Source organism: Geotrypetes seraphini, chromosome 5 (assembly GCF_902459505.1).
Source record: "Geotrypetes seraphini chromosome 5, aGeoSer1.1, whole genome shotgun sequence".
Taxonomy (NCBI): Eukaryota; Metazoa; Chordata; class Amphibia; order Gymnophiona; family Dermophiidae; genus Geotrypetes; species Geotrypetes seraphini.
Window position 1 is genome coordinate 214994436 of NC_047088.1, and position 21897 is coordinate 215016332.

A 21897-nucleotide genomic window follows, 5' to 3' on the forward strand; every position below is an offset into this window, starting at 1 on the left:
CTATAAGCAATTTTTAATTTCTTTCCAGTAAAAAGAGCACTGTGAGTAAAATTATACTAAAAGATTTTTCACAAGACACTCAAAAAAAGCAAGTAAAATATTTAGCAAGACTTAGGGCTCCTTTTACTAAGGTGCGCTAGCGTTTTTAGCGCACGCAGGATATTACCGCATGCTACACGGCTAGAACTAACGCCAGTGCAATGCTGGCATTAAGGTCTAGCGCACACAGCAATTCAGTGTGCGCTATTCCACATGTTAATGCCCTAACGCAGCTTATTAAAAGGAACTCTTAATGATGTACAGGGCGGACTTATTTAGGTATTTACCTGGTGCTTATCATCCACGAGTCGTCGGCCTGGGAAAAAACTGTAAAGTATTTTTCAGTTTTCCCAGCACTGAGATCTTGACCAGTTTATCCCACCACACTGTTTCTGAGGGCCCAGACCTCTCAGCAGAAGAATCAGATGGACTTTCTTCTGATCCAGTTTGTCGTTCACAAAATTCAAACAACAAATGGATCAAGATCTTTCAGAAAGAATGGAATCAATGGAGTCTGAACCCAGAGCAGAACTATTCGATGCCTTAGACCAGGGGTCTCCAAAGTCCCTCCTCGAGGGCCAAATCCAGTCAGGTTTTCGGGATTTCCCCAATGAATATGCATGCATTTCAATATGCATGCGTTTCAATGCATATTCATTGGGGAAATCCCGAAAACCTGACTGGATTCGGCCCTCGAGGAGGGACTTTGGAGACCCCACCTGAGACTATGAACAGACACCAAAGGACTGCCTAAAGTTTCCATTTCATAACTTAATGAAAGATGCCATGTTCAAAAAAATTGGGAAACCCCACTTCTGGTTCCTGTGGTTCCTAGGAAATTGAATAGCCTATACCGGCCCAGGGGCCACATGCAGCCAGCCAGGTACTATTATGATGCCCTCGGTATGTTTATCATAATCACAAAAGTAAAATAAAACAGTTTTTTAATCATATGTCTCTTTAGCTATAAATTACTATTTAGCTATTAATTATTATTAAGACTAGCCAAAGGGAAAAATTTATAAACTATAAAGAGTTTTACCTCATGCAAAACTGTCATTTCTTTAATAAGACACTAATTATTTTTTCTGAGGCCCTCCAAGTACCTACAAATTCAATATGTGGTTCTGCAAAGGGTTTTAGCTTGAGACCACTGGTCTATACAGAATACAATCATGTCCAAGGTTCAACAAGCCTCAGTTATAAAACCAATCTCTTCTGGTGGATTCTTCTAAAAAAGAACAGCTAGCAGCTCTAGAACTTATCGAGCTCTCCTCTAGGATGAGAGGGAAGAACTTTGGATAAGTTTGGACGTTGTTTATTCCAAAATTCCATGCTTACCAGTCGCATACTAAGCTACAATTTTTATATGACCTTCTATTTCAAGTCCTTGCTCCAGCAGTTGTCCCAGTATGCCTGATGCTCAACTCTCCAATTTCCAACACATTACATCTAATTTATTGGAAACCAGGAAGTTTATGGCTAGGTCGGTTTTTGATGCCTGTGTTGTGACTTCTAGAACATCCGCCCTCTTTATAGCCATGAGGAGACAAGCTTGGTTGCGGGTCTCAGATCTGGACCAAAATGTGCAGGCTAGGTTGGCCACCATCCCATGTTTGAGAGATGAGCTTTTTGGTGAGAAGATTTAAGAGGCCATGCAAAAAATCATTAGGCATGAGCAATTCATGTCAACACTATTTTCAAAGCCACCAAGTCTCAACCTCCCAGACGTTATTTCAATTCCAGGCATACTTCTTTTACCTCCTATACCAGAAGGAGATATATACCATCTTACACTAAATCCAGGACACCTACACAAAGGCATCCAAGACAGCAGAAGTCTCAAAAGGCCCAGCCTCAACCAAAACAAAAATCTCAACAATCTTTTTTTACCTGTTTCTAGAGAGCTTAGCCAGTATCCTACAATCTCTTCCTCACACTCTCACCCTTTTCTACCAATGTTAGGCCCTCATTACAGCAGACAGTTGGGTCCTACAAATTGTAAAATAGGGCTACACTCTTCACCTGCGAAGCATAACCCAAAACAATCCTCTGAAAGAATCATCTTCCAGTTCCCAACAGACCACCCTCTTTCATCAAGAACTCTCAACCAATTAACCAGTGCCTTTTCTGCAGAAAGGATAAGGGTTCTACTCCAAATATTTCCTCATACTGAAAAAGACCGGATGTCTACGTCCAATTCTGGATCTCCGTGCCCTCAACAAATAGTTAGTCAAAGAAAAATTCCAGATGGTTTCTCTGAGAACCCTTTTCCACTGTTGGAGAAGAATGACTGCTTTGCTCTCTGGATCTCAAAGAAGCATGCATGCATATTCCAATCCTTCCAGGCCACAGAAAGTATCTTCGCTTTCAGATACTTCCAATGCAAAGTGCTGCCATTCGGCCTAGCGTCAGCACCCAGAGTATTCAGAAAATATTTAGTTGTAGTTGATGTAACACTTCGCTCTTACGGCTTTCATGTATTCCCTTATCTCACCGACGGACTGATCAAGGCAATGTCACCTCAAGCTGTTCATATAGCCATCAGCTCAACCATACATCGCCTGAAACTTCTAGGGTTTGCAGTCAGTTACCAGAAGTCTCATCTCCAGCCAACCCAGAAGCTGGAATTCATTGGGGCCCTGCTGGATACAACGCAAACTCATGCATACCTCCCTCAACAGAGAATAGACACTCTACTTCACCTCTGCAAACATGTGTCTACTCTTCAAAGTATCACTGCAAGACAAATGATGCAATTTTTAGGGCACATTGCATCCACTGTTCATGTAACTCCATTCACACGTCTTCATCTCAGAGAGCCTTAGTGGATTCTTGTCTCTCAGTGGTCTCAGGCCACAGATTGGCTATCCCAGAAACTCATGGTCACCTTCCCATTATGTCAATCACTTCAGTGGTGGATAGTACAGACAAATTTATCCAGGTGCCTCCTCTACATCAGAAGATACTAACAACAGATGCCTCCATGTTTGGATTGGGAGCCCACCTAGATGGCCTTCACTTCAGGGCACTTGGAATGTTCAAGTAACATCTTTCCACATCAATCTTCTAGAGCTACGAGCGATTCGCAATGCTTTTCGGACCTTTCAAGATTTCCTTCTCAACTAAGAAATACTGATCCGGATGGACAATCAAGTAGTCATCTATATATATAAAATAGGAGGTATGTATGTGTGTATGTATGTATGTGTGTGTGTGTGTATGTGCCGCGATCACGCAAAAACGGCTTGACCGATTTGAACGAAACTTGGTATGCTGATCCCTCACTTCCTGGGATGATATGTTCTGGGGGTCTCGCGGCCCACCTGCACACATGGGCGGAGCTACAAACAGAAAATCAGATTTCACCCATTCATGTCAATGGAAAAAAAGTAAAAAGCTGCCATTCTCACAGTAATTCAAAAACGGCTTGCCCGATTTGAACGAAACTTGGTATGCAGATCCCTCACTACCTGGGGTGATATGTTCTGGGGGTCTCGCGGCCCACCTGCACACGTGGGTGGAGCTACAAACAGAAATTCACATTTCACCCATTCATGTCAATGGAAAAAAAGTAAAAAGCTGCCATTCTCACAGTATTTCAAAAACGGCTTGACCGATTTGAACGAAACTTGGTATGCAGATCCCTCACTACCTGGGGTGATATGTTCTGGGGGTCTCGCGGCCCACCTGCACACGTGGGCGGAGCTACAAACAGAAAATCAGATTTCACCCATTCATGTCAATGGAAAAAATGTAAACAGCTGCCATTCTCACAGTAATTCCAACTATAAAACACTTTCTATGACACTATAACCACTAGGGACATCGTTTCTATTCTACCACGGACACCATACATATAGAGTTTGTATGTTCTAACTGTGTTTGTAACTGTTTCCTTCATGCACCCCAGTTCATAATGTTATTACATTACATGAGTACTCACATTTCCTGAACTAGGAACACAGGTTCCATTCTGAACCGGGAACAAACTGCATGGAGTTTCTTTTCAACCTGAGTTTCCACATATTGAGTTGTTTAAATCAATACTGAAACTTTTGGATGCCACTTATTCCAACAGATCTTCCTTTTCTGTTTAAGATATTGCAAATTCCAGTGAGATTTGCATTCTCTATCACAATCAACAAATCACAGGGACAGACTATTACATACTGTGGAGTGGATTTAAGATCCCCCTGTTTTTCCCATGGACAACTCTATGTTGCTTGATCAAGGGTGGGTTCACCCAAGAATTTATATGTTCTTGCTCCTGGAGGTGAAACTAAAATTGTTGTTTATAATCAAGTTTTGTGTTAGTTGTATTGTATTCATTTTGTCAAATATTTCACATTATAATTTGATTATTGTACTTTTTATAAAGCTGTAAAAAAAATAATTTCATTCACCACTATAAAGTATCTTTATTTCAATCCATTTACTGTGTTATTGCTATAATTAAATACCCGTGCAACGCCGGGGCATCAGCTAGTGTATTATATAAACAAACAGGGAGGTACAGGGTCTCATCTGCTCTGCTGAGAAGCAATACAGATCTGGAATTGAGCAATTCTGCGCAACATGTTTCTCAAGGCTGTGTATTTAGCAGGCAAACAAAACACTCTGGCAGGCAGACTGAGCAGATTCCTTCAGTAGTCAATCAGCTCAACTGTATTACATCAGATCTTGTCAATCTGGGGAACCCTACAAGTAGACCGCTTTGCATCTCTGAGCAATCACAAACTTCCTCGTTTCTGTTTCAGACTATACTCTCCACATTGTCTGGAGACAGATGCTTTTCTATTGGATTGGATAAACAAATTTCTCTATGCATTCTCACCAATTCCTTTGATAGGGAAAACTCTGTTCAAACTGCGACAGGAACCAACCACCATGATCCTCATAGCTTTGAGGTGGCTGAGACAACCTTGGTTGCCCCTTCTTCAATTCAATGTAAAGGAGCCTATTCCATTAAAATTTTTTCCAACTTTGCTGACTCAGAACAAGGGGTCCTTTCTCTATCCCAATCTACCTTCTTTAACACTCAGAGCCTGGTACCTCTCTCCCAACAGATATAGATGCTTCTAGGAAACTGACTACACAATGCTGTTATAGTTTCAAGTGAACTTGTTTTACTCTTTGGTGTCACCAACAAGCATTACCTCTGGACACATGCTCTCTGTCATCAGTTCTGGATTACCTTTTACATCTCTCCAACTCTGGTCTAAAGACAACTTCAGTAAGAGTGCATCTCAGTGCTATCAGTGCTTTTCATATACCTCTGAACGATAAACCTCTGGCTACATACCCATTAGTTTCCAAATTCATAAAAGGTCTACTTCATTCCAAACCGCCAATCAAATTTCCTCCAGTTGCTTGGAACCTCAATGTTGTACTCTCCACTCCAAATACTTGGCTCAGATCCACCTTATACAAAATTCTATCATGATAGAGTTGTCCTTTCCACTCATCCCAAATTCCTACCAAAAGTAGTCTAGGAATTTCATCTCAACCAGTCTATAGTTCTACCTGTCTTCTTCCCAAGACCACAAACTCATCCTGGTTAGCACTCCACACATTGGTCTGTAAATGAGCTTTGGCATATTACCTGGATCAAACCGGGCCTCATAGAAAGTCCACTCAACAATTCCTGTCCTTTGATCCTAACAGGCTAGGAACTCCTGTAACCAAGAGAACAATATCTACATGGTTAGCGTACTGCATCTTCTGCTGCTATGCTCAGGCCATTGGAAGGTCATGTCAAAGCACAAAAAGTTAGAGCAATGGCAACTTCAGTAGCTTATCTACATTCCACTTCCATTGAAGACATATGTAAAGCAGCAATCTGGTCTTCCATTCATACCTTCACATCCATTACTGTCTGGAATAGTTGGTTCGGCCAAGCAGTTCTACAAAATTTTATTCTCTGTTTAGATGCCAACTTCCCTCCATCCCATATTAGCTAGGGAGAATATGCTGCCTGCTTGTCCTAGGATAAAGCACAGTTACTTACCTGTAACAGGTGTTATCCAGGGACAGCAGGCAAATATTCTCACAAACCTCCCACCTCCCCTAGTTGACTTCTTAGCTTTTGTACTGAAATGATGGTTCCACAAGCCGACGGGCAGGATGGCACCAGTGCATGTGCAGGATGGGCAGTCTTGAGACTTTTGAATAAGTTTAAAGAGACAATACACTTTTGCACTGTCCCTACCGGGGCTTCATGGGTGATATCATCCATCTGTGAGAATATCTGCCTGCTGTCCCTGGATAATACCTGTTACAGGTAAGTAACTGTGCTATATGTATATAGGCAGTCCCCAGGTTAAGAACGGGTTCCGTTTTTTTTAAACTGTTCTTAAGTTGAATTTTTATGTAACTGATCCTAGTATTCTTCCCACCTTCTCCATCTCCTTGAGACCCCTCTTGCATCCCTTTCCATCCATCCCACTGTTCCCTCTCCACCACCACATTCGACATTACTCCCTCTCATCTCTCTCTTCTCCATATATCTCTACCTCACTCCTCTCCCACCACCAATAATTCTCTCGCCCTCCCTATGCCCAACAATTCTCCCTTTCTATTCCCTCCCCCATCTCAGCATCTCTTTCTCTTATTCCCTCCATTCTTCCATCCTATGGCTCATGCTTCTCTCCTTCCTTCCATTTCGTGTTCCACGTTCATGCCTCCTCCTTCTTTCCTTCCATCCTTTGGCATAAGTTTGTGTTCCCTCCCTCCTGAGTCCCAATGCACCCCTCTCTCCCTTCCTCCATTCTGTGCCCCAAATACGTGCCTCCCTTCCGCAGGTGTTTACCTTCTCCTGGCCAGCTCCCTCCTTCCAACTGCAGTCATTTTTCTGCACAAAGCTGTGGGCAGCGGCTCCTATGTGCATCCTGCATCTGAGCCGGAAGACTTCCCTCTGATGTCAGAGGAGCTTGAAGAAATAAAGGAATGTCAAGAACATTGTATTTCTCCACTGTTTGTTTTCTTTTACATGTATGTGTACCCTCAACTACCATTAATTAAAAACTTATTTTGTTTAGCATGCTCCTGTCTGAAATGGAAGCACATGAGGATGCATGGCCTTTCCTACTTCCTGTAAACTTGAAACTTGTTCCAGGCTATAAGAAGGTTATTAAGAAGCCAATGGACTTTTCCACGATTAGAGAAAAACTAAGCTGTGGACAGTAAGTACACATACTGCACATAACAAAGCAAATATGTAGAACTCTGACTTAAATGATAGACAAAATATTTAAACTTTTACAATTGAAAAAAAAAACAGATTTTCATTCTGTAGAATATAATTGTAATTTAATTCATAAAATTATACAAAAACTTAAGGGCTAATTATATTCAAAAGCAATTATGCAGTCAGCTTTAGGTGCCAACTGCACACTTTTTTGCTTTATTGCTTGCCCAACATTTATATCCATAATATTTGATTGTAAAAGTCACATGGAGGGCAATTCTATAAAGTATGCACTAACAATTCAAATTGCAGACCTAATAGAGGAACATACATTGGAGTTCCTAAAGATAACAGAATCCAGCCTCACAGACAACAGTGGGGTTTTCATAAGCGAAGCGTACCCACCAGTCTACCAAATCATGCTCCAAAATAGAATAGGTAAGAGAGGAGGGGGTGTAGCAGTCATACACAAATTAAACCTGGGATTCCAGCAAATGAAAATGAAACATCCAAAAGGAGCAAAATGTGTACTTAGAGTAGGAAACTGAAACACAGTGGGCATAATGGTGTTATACGTCATTCCCAACCTAGACACAGAAGATTGGCAAAACATCGTGAACCTCATCGTAGAAGTCAACCTAAAATTCTCCTCTTTCTGGGTATACAGTGACTTTAACCTTCATGTAGATGACCCAACATGCTAAAAAGCCCAACAGATAGTCCAACAACTGGAAAGCCCAGGACTACACCAACCAGTGAAGTAAAAAACTACACTAAAGGACACACTTTAGATGTACTGTTTGGCAGGGAGGAAGATATAGGGGACTGCAACCCCAGAGCTATAAAAGTATTATGGACAGGCCACCACCTAATACGCTTTGGGATAAGACAGCCAGAAAGTAGGAAACATCAAAAGACCGAGAATTGGGAGAGGCTTCATAGACAGCACCAAATTCAGAAACAGACTAGAGACACACCTCAGAGTCGTAGAAACTGAGAACACAAACCTTACAGAATGGGTGAAACTCTGGGACAAGCTCTAGACCACAGTCTAAAAGAGATAGCCCCATTGAAAATACAAAAAAACAAAAGGAAAGATGGATTCACCCCCATCAGAAGAAACCAAGAAACCATGAAGCTAAAAAGAGAGAAAAGAAAATGGAGGAAGTCTGACTGAAGACGTGGAAGCTAAAAAAAAAAAACCTTGCTTAAAGTCAACAGAATTTACACCAAAAAGATACTTAAAGAGAAGAAAGAATGACTCTCTAAAAAAAAGATCCTCAAAGCTGGAAACTCCTATACCAAGTAGTATATGGTTTACTAGGGAAAACCCCCCCCCAGAAAGAAATCACCACCAAAAGCTCCCTAACTAGCAGAGAATTCAGCGACTTCTTCACAGTGAAAATAAAGAAGACAGCAACCTAAATAACAATATATCAATAGACACACATACAAGGGACAGAAGACACAATTGAAGAGTTTGAACCAATCGCAGAGATCCAGGTGAAGAGACTACTGCCTACCTCACTGACCTTATTAATATATCACTAAAGTCTGGAGAGGTCCCACTTAAATGGAAACTCTCAGTCATCAAGCCTATTCTGAAGAACACAGGAAAAGACCTAGAAGATCTCTCCAACTACAGACCAGTAACCAACCAAACATGGGTATCTATACTAATAAACAAATTGGCCTGCCAACAAATATCAGACTTCCTAGAAAACTCATTAAAGCTAGACCAGGCGCAATCAGGGTTCAGAAGACACCATAGCATGGAAACAGTACTAGTAGCAGTTAGTTATTTTATTTGATATACCACAATTTTATCAAAAAAAAAAGTTAAGCCAAAGCAGTTTACAAGAATAAAAACAATGGGCAAATGTTAAGTTGATAAGGATAAACTAGTTAACAAACTGGACACAAATATGCAGACAAGGGCCGAAAGGTTTACAATATTATAGGGAAAAGAACAAGCAAGAAAATAACAAAAGGTGAAGGGATAAGAGAAAATTTTTTAAAAAAGGAACAGAAGAAATAATGTAAATGTCAGTTGAAGTAAAAAGAAAAAGTAACGTGTCAAATGCCATTTTAAAGTAGTAGGCTTTTAATTGTGACTTGAAGGACTTGAGAGATTTTTCTGATCTTAAGTATAGTGGTAGAGAGTTCCAAAGTGTCGGGGTCATAACTGAAAAGCTAGAATCCCCTGTTAATATCCAGAAATATCTGTCTGAAAGATGGCACAGACAGCAAATGTTGATGGGAAGAACAAATATCCCTTTTGGGTAAGTAATGGATCAGATAATTTGACAAGAATAGTGGGAGCCCAGAAGACTGGATCTGAAAAGTAAGGACATTATATTTGAATGATATTCTGTAATTAATTAGAAGCATGTGATCATATTTTGAATAACAATAGAGGAGCCAGAGTGCTGTATTTTGTACAAGCTGAAGACTGGAGTTGGTACTGAGAGAGTCCAATTAAAAAAGAATTATAGTAATCCAGCCTGACAATAACCAAAGAGTATAAGAGAATCAGTAATGGGTTGTGACTTAAGAGCGACCTGACGGAATGAAGCTGTTGAAGCTTTAAGAAGGAAGAGGAAACAACACTAGATATATGTGAGTGAAATGGCAATGAAGTATCTAAAGTGACACTTAGAATCTTAATTGATGTCGAGTACAACAGAGAAGTTCCTTTCATACTAAAACTTGGAAGGTTCGGTGTGCATTTAGTTGAAGAGAAGATCATAGTTGATGTTTTCTGTGAATTAATTTTTGATCTATTTGAAGTTAGCCAGTCAGCAAACCTCATCTAGTTTTTTGGAGATTAAGGAAAAGTCATTAGAATCATTAGAGTTGAAAGGATACAGTAGGGGGCTCTTAATTTAAAAAAAACCCATCTAAAAAGTGGCCTAAATGGGTACTTGAACGATCAAAAAGCCTAATCGTCCAAGTACCCATAACTAAAGCTAGTTTTAGACGTATCTAAAACCAGCTTAGGTCTTTCCCCTGCCTCTAAACGGTTGGGGGCGGGGCCTTAGGCGCCTGGCCCAATCAGGCCCTAAGGCCCGCCATTTGGGCAATGCCGGGCCTGCTGGAAAGTCGGGCTTGGGACCCGGCCATCCGGCCTACTTTTTCAAAGGTCGGGAGCTCAGCGGGTGGGAGGTTTGGGGGGCCAATCGGGGGAGCAGTCATGGGGGGTCCTCGTGGGCAGGAAGGCCTGGGATCCCTCCTGCCCGTATCTTAGTGAGGGTGGGGGGTCTTCAGGCAGGAGGAGTTGGGCTCCCTCCTACCCGGATCATGTCGGGAGATGGGGGGTCTTCGGGCAGGAGGGGTTGGGCTCCCTCCTGCCTGGATCGTGTCGGGCGGGGGCTGCGTCAGGACAGGAGGGCCTGGGATCTCTCCTGCCTGATCTAATCGGGAGTGGAGGTGGATCGCGGCAGGAGAGATTGGCTATCTCTCCTGCCACGATAGCGATTGGAAATGCTGCACTTCCCAGGATCGTTATCGCGGCAGGGAGATAAGCCATCTCTCCTGCCACAATCGTTGCTTGGGGGGGGTGGATTCTGTAACCGGTGTTCTTTTTGACAGACACCGGTTACAGAATCCAGCTTTTAGGCAAAGGGCTGGCTCCTCCTTCGCCTAAAAGGTCTGGTTCTGGGCGTTTCAGACTTAGGCTTTTTTTTTTTGTTTGATAATGTGTTGCAAGTGTAGACGTAGTGGTTGTATCGCCGTTTAACCTGCTGAGCGTAGAGGTAGGCCATTCTCAAAAAAAACACCTCATTTTGGACGTTTTTTGAGAATGGACATTTCCCCTGCTTCTACTTTCAACGTTTAGGGCCTTAGGCCAAAAGGGGATTTAGACGTTTTGTTTTTTTTATTATGCCCCTCTAATTGAATATCATCAGCGTAGATGAAAAATGTAAAGCCAAGTGTCTAAAGCAGTAGTGTTAAGGGGATAAGAAAGATATTGAAAAGTATAGGCCCAAGAACAGAACCCTGAGGAACACCTGATTGGAGCTGATGCGACCTAGAGAAAGATCCAGAATAAAAAACAGAGTAAGTCTGTTGGTCAGGTAAGAATAGAACCATTGCAAATCCTTCAATCGGTCTATTGAATTATATGATCCACCAAGTCAAATGCTGTAGATATATCCAAGGAAAAGAGAATAATATTGTGGTTGCCATCCAAAATTGATCTAACTTAGTAGCAGTGAAGGACTCGGTCCTCAAACACCATGCTAAAGGAGAGGACATACTGCTAGGGTTCCTGGACCTCTCAGCAGCTTTCAAGCTAGTCCAACACACACTGCTAAAATCGAGATGCGGAGAATTAGGCCTCAAAGGAAGTCATGGCATGGATAGAATCCTTTCTATTGAAAAGACTAACGAAAGTAGAATGGCAGGAGACGACAAGCAACTGGAAAGAAGCAGACATAGGAGTACCACAGGATCAGCCATGTCACCCATGCTGTTCAACATCTTCCTCCAACCATTGAAGAAATTCATCAGAGAACAAGGATGGGAATGCTACATCTCTGCAGATGATGTCCAACTGGTCATCCCTGTGAAGAAACGGGATGCGAAAACCAAGCAGAAGATCAAGACAGGCAAGGGAAGAAGTGGGGCCATTGGATGATGGAGACAAAAAAGGAGTGGTAAAAGAGGAAAAAGAGATAGCAGACAGGTTAAATAAGTTCTTCACGTCAGTCTTCACGAGGGAGGATACATCCAATATTCCGGAACCGGAGGACATCGTAAATGGAGATCGGGATGAAAAGCTGGTCCAACTAGAGGTAAGCCAAGAGGATGTCCTCAGGCAGATAGACAGACTAAAGAGCGACAAATCGCCAGGTCCGGACGGCATTCACCCAAGGGTACTCAAGGAACTAAGGAACGAAATAGCAGAGCCACTTCGCCAAATATGTAACCTATCCTTAAAAACTGGAGAGATCCCGGAGGATTGGAAAATTGCAAATGTCACACCCATCTTCAAGAAGGGTTCAAGGGGGGACCCAGGGAACTACAGGCCGGTGAGCTTGACCTCGGTCCCGGGAAAAATGATGGAAGCACTGATTAAGGACAGTATCTGTGAACACATAGAAAACAATGGACAGCTAAAGTCGAGCCAGCACGGCTTCTGCAAGGGTAGGTCATGCCTCACAAACTTATTGTACTTCTTTGAGGGGGTAAACAGACAGGTGGATAAAGGGGAATCCATTGACATCATTTACCTTGACTTTCAAAAAGCCTTTGACAAGGTACCGCACGAAAGACTGCTTAAAAAGCTGTGGAGACACGGGGTGCAAGGGGAGGTCCACCGATGGATCAGAAACTGGCTGGCAGACAGGAAACAGAGGGTTGGAGTGAAGGGCCATTACTCAGACTGGCATGGGGTCACGAGCGGAGTTCCGCAGGGGTCGGTGCTGGGACCGCTTCTGTTCAATATATTTATAAATGACCTGGAGGCGGGAACAAATTGCGAAGTTATTAAATTTGCGGATGACACCAAACTCTACCGCAGGGTTGAAACCATGGAAGACTGCGAAGATCTGCAAAGGGACCTAACGACGCTAGAAAAATGGGCCAAAAAATGGCAAATGAACTTTAACGTAGGGAAATGCAAGGTCATGCATGTAGGGAAAAAGAACCCGATGTTCAGCTACAAAATGGGAGGATCACTGCTAGGGGTAAGTAACCTTGAAAGAGACCTGGGAGTGATGGTGGACACGTCTTTAAAGGCGTCGGCACAGTGCGCCACAGCCTCAAGAAAAGCAAACAAAATTTTGGGTATCATTAAGAAGGGTATCACGACCAGGACAAAGGAGGTCATCCTGCCACTGTATCGTGCAATGGTGCGACCGCATCTGGAGTACTGTGTCCAATATTGGTCGCCGTACCTCAAAAAGGACATGGCGGTACTTGAGGGAGTCCAGAGAAGAGCAACTAAACTGATAAGAGGTATGGAAAACCTCTCATATACTGACAGACTGAAAAAGCTGGGGCTGTTCTCCCTGGAAAAGTGGAGACTTAGAGGAGACATGATAGAAACCTTCAAGATCCTGAAGGGTATAGAAAAAGTAGACAGGGACAGATTTTTCAGATTACGGGGAACCACAAGTACAAGGGGGCACTCGGAAAAATTAAAAGGAGACAGGTTTAAAACAAATGCCAGAAAGTTCTTTTTCACCCAGAGGGTGGTGGACACATGGAACGCGCTTCCGGAGGCTGTGATAGGCCGGAGCACGTTACAAGGCTTCAAAGAAGGTTTGGATAGGTTCCTAGAGGATAAAGGAATTGAAGGGTACAGATAAGAGTAGCAGTAGGTTATAGGGATAGTCTGGGATCATTGCTCAGGCAATGGGCCTGATGGGCCGCCGCGGGAGCGGACCACTGGGCGAGATGGACCTCTGGTCTGCCTCAGCGGAGGCAACTTCTTATGTTCTTATGTTCTTATGTTCAGTTGGTTCCAAATAAACGGACTAGTAGCCTTTAATTAACAAATGGGGGGAAGCAGCCCAAGTTACCAGCTAACTCTGAACGGCAACACCATAAAATCATCCATGGAGGAAGTGAGAAACCTAGGAGTATGCCTGGACTCAAACCTGGACAAGACAATACATATCCAACACATCGTGAAAAATGCTTATGGCAAACTCTACTGGGTCAGAGAACTAAAACCCTACCTAACTCATCAAGCAATGTCCAATGTCATAATATCCCTAGTACTCTCAATCTTTGACTACTGCGATGCAATCCTGCTGGGCATTCCAAAGTACATGATCAGACAGATCCAGTGCAGCAGCTAGATTTCTGCTTGGAAAATTAAAGCAGACTAGTGCCACCCCGCTACTGAAAGAGTTACACTGGCTCCCAATTGAAAGGAGAGTGAAATTCAAGATCATGTTGCTGACACACAAAATCATGAATCTGTCAAAGCACAATACTTAGAAACTAGACTAGACAACCATACACCAACACACACCCTACACTCGAGCCAAGAACACCTACTGGAAATACCATCTTTCAGAGACATCAAATACAAAAGCATCAGGAAAAGAATGTTCTCAGTGATGGCCCCAATGTGGTGGAACTCCCTTCTGAATAAATTAAAATTAGAAAAGGACACCAAAAAGTTCAAAAAAGAATAAAGACAATAGTCTTCACAGAACTCTTTAGCAAATAAAGAAACATTTAGGGGGGAATAGCAACATGGAGGAAACAGAAGGCTACCTCCCTTTTGGAACACAAAAGGGTGAACACACAAATAATACAAAGAAAGACGCGCATACAGAAACAATAATTGTAGTATATGTATATAGATGGTATAAATGGGTAAGATTCACTTATATTTAGCTCATGTATTGTAACACCTTTACTGAAGCTCATGCAAACTGCTCAGAAATGACTCTTCTTGTTCTCTGACACCCACTTATCTTTGACATGTCCCCACAGTTAGAAGAATCCTTCAAACTTTTTAATTGATGATGACTTATGAAAGACTTATAAAAAACTTCTCTCTTTCCTTTTTCTTCCCCCCACCCCTCTTTTCTATCAAATTATGGAGTTCTAACCCTCTTCCCTCTTTTTTTTTCTTTTTACCTTCCTCTCTTTTTGAATTTTTGTTTACTTGATACGTTATTGTGTCTTGTCACTTTTTCCCCATAGCAAACAGTATGATGTCATTGTAAACCTCTCAGACAGTTTTGATAGTAACATAGTAACATAGTAGATGACTGCAGATAAAGACCCGAATGGCCATCCAGTCTGCCCAACCTGATTCAATTTTAAAAAATTTTCTTTTTTAATTGATTTACATAACAGCGTGCCAGACTTTAAGAATAAATGGGATACCCATGTGGGATCCCTACGAGGGTCAAGATAAGGAAATTGGGTCATTAGGGCATAGACAGGGGGTGGGTAAGCAGAGTGAGCAGACTTGATGGGCTGTAGCCCTTTTCTGCCGTCATCTTCTATGTTTCTATGTAACAAAAGCACAAGTCATATTCTATGTTTCTATGTATATCCAGTTCAAACTTGGTATATAAATGCTCATCAAATAAAGTCAAAGGCAATAGTTTATCAATGATCAAGTCCACATTAAATCGTCGAGAGTGCAAAAGTTTAAAAAAAAAGTAAAGTAACAAAGTTTAACATCTTGGCAGGCAAAGATATGTGGCATATTCTTTAAATCATCAATTGCACTCTCCAGCAAACAAATAATAATTTAAGAAACTATCTGCAAAGGTTTATCTCTAAGAAAATCTTCTAACTGGACTGGGTCCAGAAACACATATTTGTCACTTGCAAATGAAATAAGACATTTATAAGGGAATTTTAAGAAGAAGGTCGCACCCACCGCTAAGGCTTGGGCCTGAGCAATAGAAACTGCTTCCTCTTTATCTGAATCTGCTTAGAAACATCAGGAAATATTAACACTTGGCCACAAAACAGAGCTTGTATCTTAGTAAAATACAATTTCAGAATAACCTGTTTCTCTAGTTCTGATTTGAAAGCTACCAAGAGTGTAGCACGTTTTGTAATTGTGTTCTTAGAGGACTCAAGAAAATGAGACAGATCCAAACTGTCTGGAGATACTAATTTATCTATTTCCCCCTCATCTACCACCTCCTTAGAAGGCCTCGGATTGTAAAAGAGGTTATGAAGCTCAAAGGTATCCACATTAGAGTATTACAAAATCTCCCTCATATACATTCTTAATAGCTCCAATGGAGATAGGTAATTTGTAACCTAATTGCTCCCATTGCCCTATCACTTTACTCCATCTGATTTTTACCATGATCTCTCATTCCCGCTGTTCTCTGCCTACGTGTATTGATGTCTGTCCAGTGCCCCTATTCTCGCTGATTGTTTGCAGCATGTTCCCAGCCCTCTTATCCCTGTATCCGCTTCATGTACTTTAAAACCTTACTTTGTACCTATCTTCGCTGATTGTCCAGCTCCTCTTATTGTAAACCGCCTTGAACTACTACAGCTTTGGCAGTATATAAGAATAAAATTATTATTATTATTATTAATGAGTGATGGGAAAATTTAAGAAATTAAGATTTTTAGCTCTCATATAATTCTCCATTTTTTCCATCATGGCATGAAACATTATACTATGTTTAATGTTAGTAGAGGCAGTACTCTGTAAATTATTCACTGATATATCCAATTTATCTAATTTATTTCCTAGCTCTATTATTTGAGTTTCATGCTCATTCATTTTAACTGCTGTATCAGAGAACTGGCACAATTTCAAAACTGTATTTTGCAATGAAGACTCAATTCTATTAACAGTTAACCATACATCATTTAGGGTTCCTTTTACTAAGGTGCACTAGCGTTTTTAGCGCATGCGGCAGATTAGCGTGCACTAAATCCGCACTATACAGCTAGAACTTAACGCCAGTTCAATGCTGGCATTAGCGTCTAGCGCGCGCTATTCCGCGCGTTAATGCCCTAACGCACCTTAGTAAAAGGAGTCCTTAAAGTGACTACTTTTTCTTTAGGGAGAACACTCAGGCTTGGCTCCTGTACAACCATTTGTACAGGAGTCAAACTTTTGTTCCCACCATACCAGATTGATCTGAAACACTAAGTCCAGTTATATCAGATAATTGTAAGGAAGAGGTTACATCCTCTACCTTGGAGGGTGTCTCTACTCTTCCAACAAAGCTTAATAGCTGAAGAGATGGTGATGGCTCCCCTGAGGAGAGGGAAGCAGAGTGTATACCTAAAGTTACCTGCTCTTCCAACCGTGGCAGTGAGGAAATCATAAGGTGACAATCCATTGGGCCCACACCTGAGGCTAGTATATGGATTTTCACCTTTTTTTTGCCCATGGTGGAAGGAATTGATAACCGTCCACTCCTGGTTCCTCACAGGCTCCGAAGGGGCTCAAAAGGGGCATGTCCTGCCCCTTTGGCTACGCCCCTACGGACACACGACCACTGCTCCCTAGATCTTTTATGGGGCCTGGAAGGACCCCTCAGGCAGCGCTGGACACTGGGTAGCTGTGAGAGCTGCCCAATTTAAATTTTTTAACCCATATCAAATTTTCAATAAACTTGAAACTTCTACACTGGTCTACCTTTGCCACAGCATGTATCCATGCCATACTAGTATGTGTTAAATATTAAAGAAATCTTCCGAGTGAAACATCAATGTGTTCAGCTTATCAAATGTTTGTCTTAGATCTTGCTAAAGGCCTCAGTTACACCTCCTCCGCACTGGGGGATCCTTGAAAAAGCAATATTTGTGAAACATGTCGGATCCAAATTCTCCCAGTTCGAAATTATTATGAAGATGAGATTGAAGCTAAGTACAATATTTATTACTTTAAAGAATAATATACCTTAAGTTAATTGATTAAGTATAAAGTTTTTAAAAAATCTTCAAGGCCGGTGAAGAACTTTTGCACAAAAGTCCCCACTTTATAAAATATATCACGAACGGCAGAGGAGGTGTAACTGAGGCATTTAGTAAGATCTAAGACAAATATTTAATAAGCTGAACACATTGATGTTTCACTCGGAAGATTTCTTTAATATTTACCCCCCTTTTATACTAAGGTGCACTAACCGATTAGTGCGCACTAAACACTAACGTGTCCATAGACAAACATGTACCCATTAGTATTTAGTGCGCGCTAATTGGTTAGCACACCTTAGTAAAAGAGGGCCAAAATGTGTAGCTGTTAATTCCGAGTATAATTTATTCAAAATTTGAGACCATTGGAGGGGCGAAAACATTAGTATGTATGGCATGGATAAAATAAAAAATACTTTTTATATAAATAGATCCTTACTGTAAAGTCAAAAATAATAAGGGAAGAATTTGTCAATGTATGCTATAGTAAGACAGATTATTTTACCACAAATTGTGCTATTTTAGCACAAATTCTCATTGTATAACTTGGCCCCCTGTACTAAAACAGCACCGATCTTAATAGTAGCACACATTGATAAATTTCCCCCTAAATGTGTAAATGTGCGGAGGAAAAAGACCTCAGCAAAGCAAATTCATAGTTGTCAAGCTTTCATACATGTGTAGCAGATACTTAGTATGGAAGATATGAGATTACCCTAATGCAGACCCATCCAGGATGAAATAGCCATTTTTGGTGCTTCGGCATTTTGGTATTTTGAAAGAAAAAAAAATATTTTTGACTTTGCTGTAGAGGGTCTATTTCCATTTTCAAACAAAACAGCATTTCATTGGCAACCTTGTAATTTGATTTGCTCATAAATGTCTTTTGGTCTGTTTGTTTGTCTTTTCAGGTACTCTAATCTTGAAGCATTTGCTCTAGATGTCAGGCTTGTTTTCGACAACTGTGAAACATTTAATGAAGATGACTCTGATATAGGCAGGGCTGGCCATAATATGAGGATACACTTTGAAAGAAAATGGACAGAAATTTTCAGTGCAAGCTGAAATTACCAGAACTTTATTTTTTCATAAATATGAGGACAATGAGACCAGCAATGTGAATTGTATTTACACAGACATGCAAGGCACATGCATAAATGACTGTTCTTTGGTTCTTTTTTTTTTTTTTTTTAAGAAAAAAGGTATCACAAAATTGTGATAATTAATGTTTCACACCTGTAGAAACTATGGCCCTTAGTTACTGGTTTGTATGTTTTATCAACTGCTTTAGGTAGAACAGGGAAGCACACCCAAAGAATTTCAAAGAAAGGGTGTTATAGTGCAATAGCAATTAAACTATATCAAAACGCACTGAATATTCAACCGCCAGAGCTGTACTAGGGGAAATGGTTCTTGTTTCCCCTTAAAATAATATCTATTTTTCATTTTTTTACTTTGTAGTTTATTTTTTAGTGAATGTATTTAATTTTACAAATTATTTATGATTAAACAACATACAGTATCTTCGTTTTCTGTGAAAAGGAAGAATAGAAAAATTGCTTTAAATCTTGAAAATACAACAAGGAATGTTTTAAAATATAAAACAAAGCCAAGTAAAACTGTTTACACTGATGTGCTGTAAGAGCACGAAAAATGAAACTTTACTGTAGAGTTACAAGTACATATATAAATATAAATATATATATATAAATATATATATATATATATATATTCACACACACACACACACACATATATATGTATATATATATATATATGTGTGTGTGTGTATGTTGCTGCATCACTTATGTAGTTTATATTGTATTCCAAGACAGTGAAGAAAAACAGGCATATGTATATACTGTTCATTATTGTTTATATTCAGTCTTGTTTTAAACATGTATGATGTGTACATATTGTTTGCTGATGTTAACTATTGTTTATGCCTTAGAAGGACTGTAGCATTTTATTTTTGTCTAAAGTGATTATCAATATATGGCTTGTACAGTAATTATCCTCTACCAACACTGTGGAGTCTTCTTAATCTTGGTAGTGCCTGCCTTTAAAACAGGGTGTAGGGGATATTAGTTTTCCATTTTTTCTAGTTTGTTATATGATTTTTGAGCCAGAAGAGGCTCAAAGTGTAATCATTTGTATCCATGTGAAATAAAATTGTGACAATTTCCTACGCACACAGTATTTTTTCATAGAAACATTTCCCTTCATTTGCCTTGCCACAGAAATATGAAAAAAAATAAAGATATTTGTAAGCACTGTGCTTTATCTACTGTTTGTTGTGGTGGCTTGATGGAGGCAAATAGATCATAATTTTTTGTACCTATGTAAGAATACTTGAAGTTGTTTCATTTAAAAACAAAATGTTGTGGAAAAGGTAGCATTCTTTTTTTCCATTTAGGAGTGGGGGGGGGTTTTCCACTAGTCTGTGTGGCACGGATACAATAAAAAGACTTTTCCATTTAAGTTTATCCTGATTATTTATATCCTGTAAACAGTGCGTTGGTGTTTTTTATAATCTTCTAATGGTGAAAGTACTTTTAGCTTTTTTTGTTCAACATTGTGGGAATAGGTTTCCTTGCTTCTTCCCTCTAGACCTACCTTAAGGTATCCTAGAATCTCCATGCTGAGTAAAGGCTAGATGGGAAATCTCTTCCTAGAGATCACTTTCATCCTCTCATATAACAGAAGGTATTACTATGCCCTCTTCCTCCTCAACAAAATGACGTCATGTTATCAAGCATTAACACTCTCACTAAAGTCCAGGAACTTAAGGAGATTTGAACATTGGATATATTATTATGTACTATATTTCAAATCAATAAAATTCTGTAAGTTCCAATTTTGACTCCCCAAGCAAAAATTAAATTTTAGAAAATCCAAACTCCCACTTCTGAAGTTGAGAGCATCTCCACTTCATATAGTCAGTTTTTCACAACACTCAAAGACAACCCACAATCCCCTCATCTTTAAGGTCTGGGGTAGCCCTACTGGGTACCTCAAAGGTTCAGAAGGAAGCAGGTTGGCAAAGAACAACATTCATAGCATAGGCCCCATAATTTATTTATTTAAAATTATTTGTAGCCCACCTATCTACAAGTCTAGGCGGGGACCAATGTGAACATACACAAAAAGCAATTAAAAATACAAAGTACAATGGCAATACACATAAAAATCATAAAACATCTGAACATCTTTACATAATCTTAAAATTATATCTTCAAAAAGAAGGTTCAAAGCTGGTGCCAACCATAGCCTAACACTAAAAGATAGAATCTAGTGTCTAGCAAAACTCCTAATGCCCACCATCTGCTAGCATCAGTCCCTTTTGCTATCCCCAGCATTTTGCCACCCTCAGCACTTTGCCAACCTCTCCTAGCTCCTAATTCAGGGTTATCTCCAAACCCAGACATGCAATACTAAAGTCACACACATTAGGCATGTGACACACACATCTGCCCTTCTCCTCCAGCTTCCATGCCAAAGCACCTTCCCCTCGCAAAAGGCATTTCTCACATCCTTCTCACCCCTCCTTGGTTCCGCGTCTCTCACTCAATTCCACAAAACGAATGCAGCTATGGAGAACTCAAGCATACAAAGAGGAATTAAGGGGCAATCTAGCTGAGGAAGTCCAAAGAGGAGATGAGGGAGACTAATAATAATAATAAATTTATTCTTTTATACTGCCATTACCCAAGAGTTCTACGTGGTTTACATCAAAGAAACTGAACAGTGTAAAAGATTTAAAAAATTACAATCTTAAAACAATCTAGTTAAGTGATAAATTTATCAAACAGAGCAGATTTTACTAGTTTACGAAAAGAGCAATAAGACATGGCTTGATGGATGCATTCACCAAGCCAACATTGTATTTTGCCTGCCTGAAATGCTAAGGTCCTTTCAAAAAAGGTCTTATATCTGACTCCCTTTGGTTTAGGATAAGTAAATAGGTTGGAGCGTCTTGTGATCCTTGATGGTCTGTAAAATTCAAAGTGAGAAGACAAATAAATTGGAGATTCTCCTGAGATCAGCTTAAAACAAATACAGGAGAACTTAAATAATATTCTTGCCTCCAATGCCAGTCAATGCAGTAAACGAAAATATGGACTAACATGATTGGTTTTCTTTAGGCCAAATATCAATCGAACCACTGTATTCTGAATTATTCTCAATCTTCTTAAGGTCTTCTGGGTAGTTCCCAGATAAATGATGTTACAATAATCCAGAATGGGTAGGATCAATGATTGTACCAATAGTCTAAAAGACACTGGATCAAAGTA

The 21897-nt window shown here is 40.3% G+C and overlaps 1 protein-coding gene across 15 annotated transcripts in view; it reads left to right on the forward strand.

Moving 5' to 3' along the window:
- Positions 1–19333, forward strand: part of BAZ2B (bromodomain adjacent to zinc finger domain 2B) — a 535524-nt gene extending 516191 nt beyond the window's left edge. For all 15 annotated transcript variants that reach the window (XM_033946167.1, XM_033946164.1, XM_033946160.1 and 12 more), the window contains 2 exons: positions 7080–7223; positions 18514–19333. In XM_033946167.1, the coding sequence (XP_033802058.1) occupies positions 7080–7223; positions 18514–18667 (298 nt within the window). In that variant the 3' untranslated portion in view covers positions 18668–19333. The remainder of the gene's footprint in view (positions 1–7079; positions 7224–18513) is intronic.
- The last annotated feature ends 2564 nt before the right edge of the window (positions 19334–21897 follow it).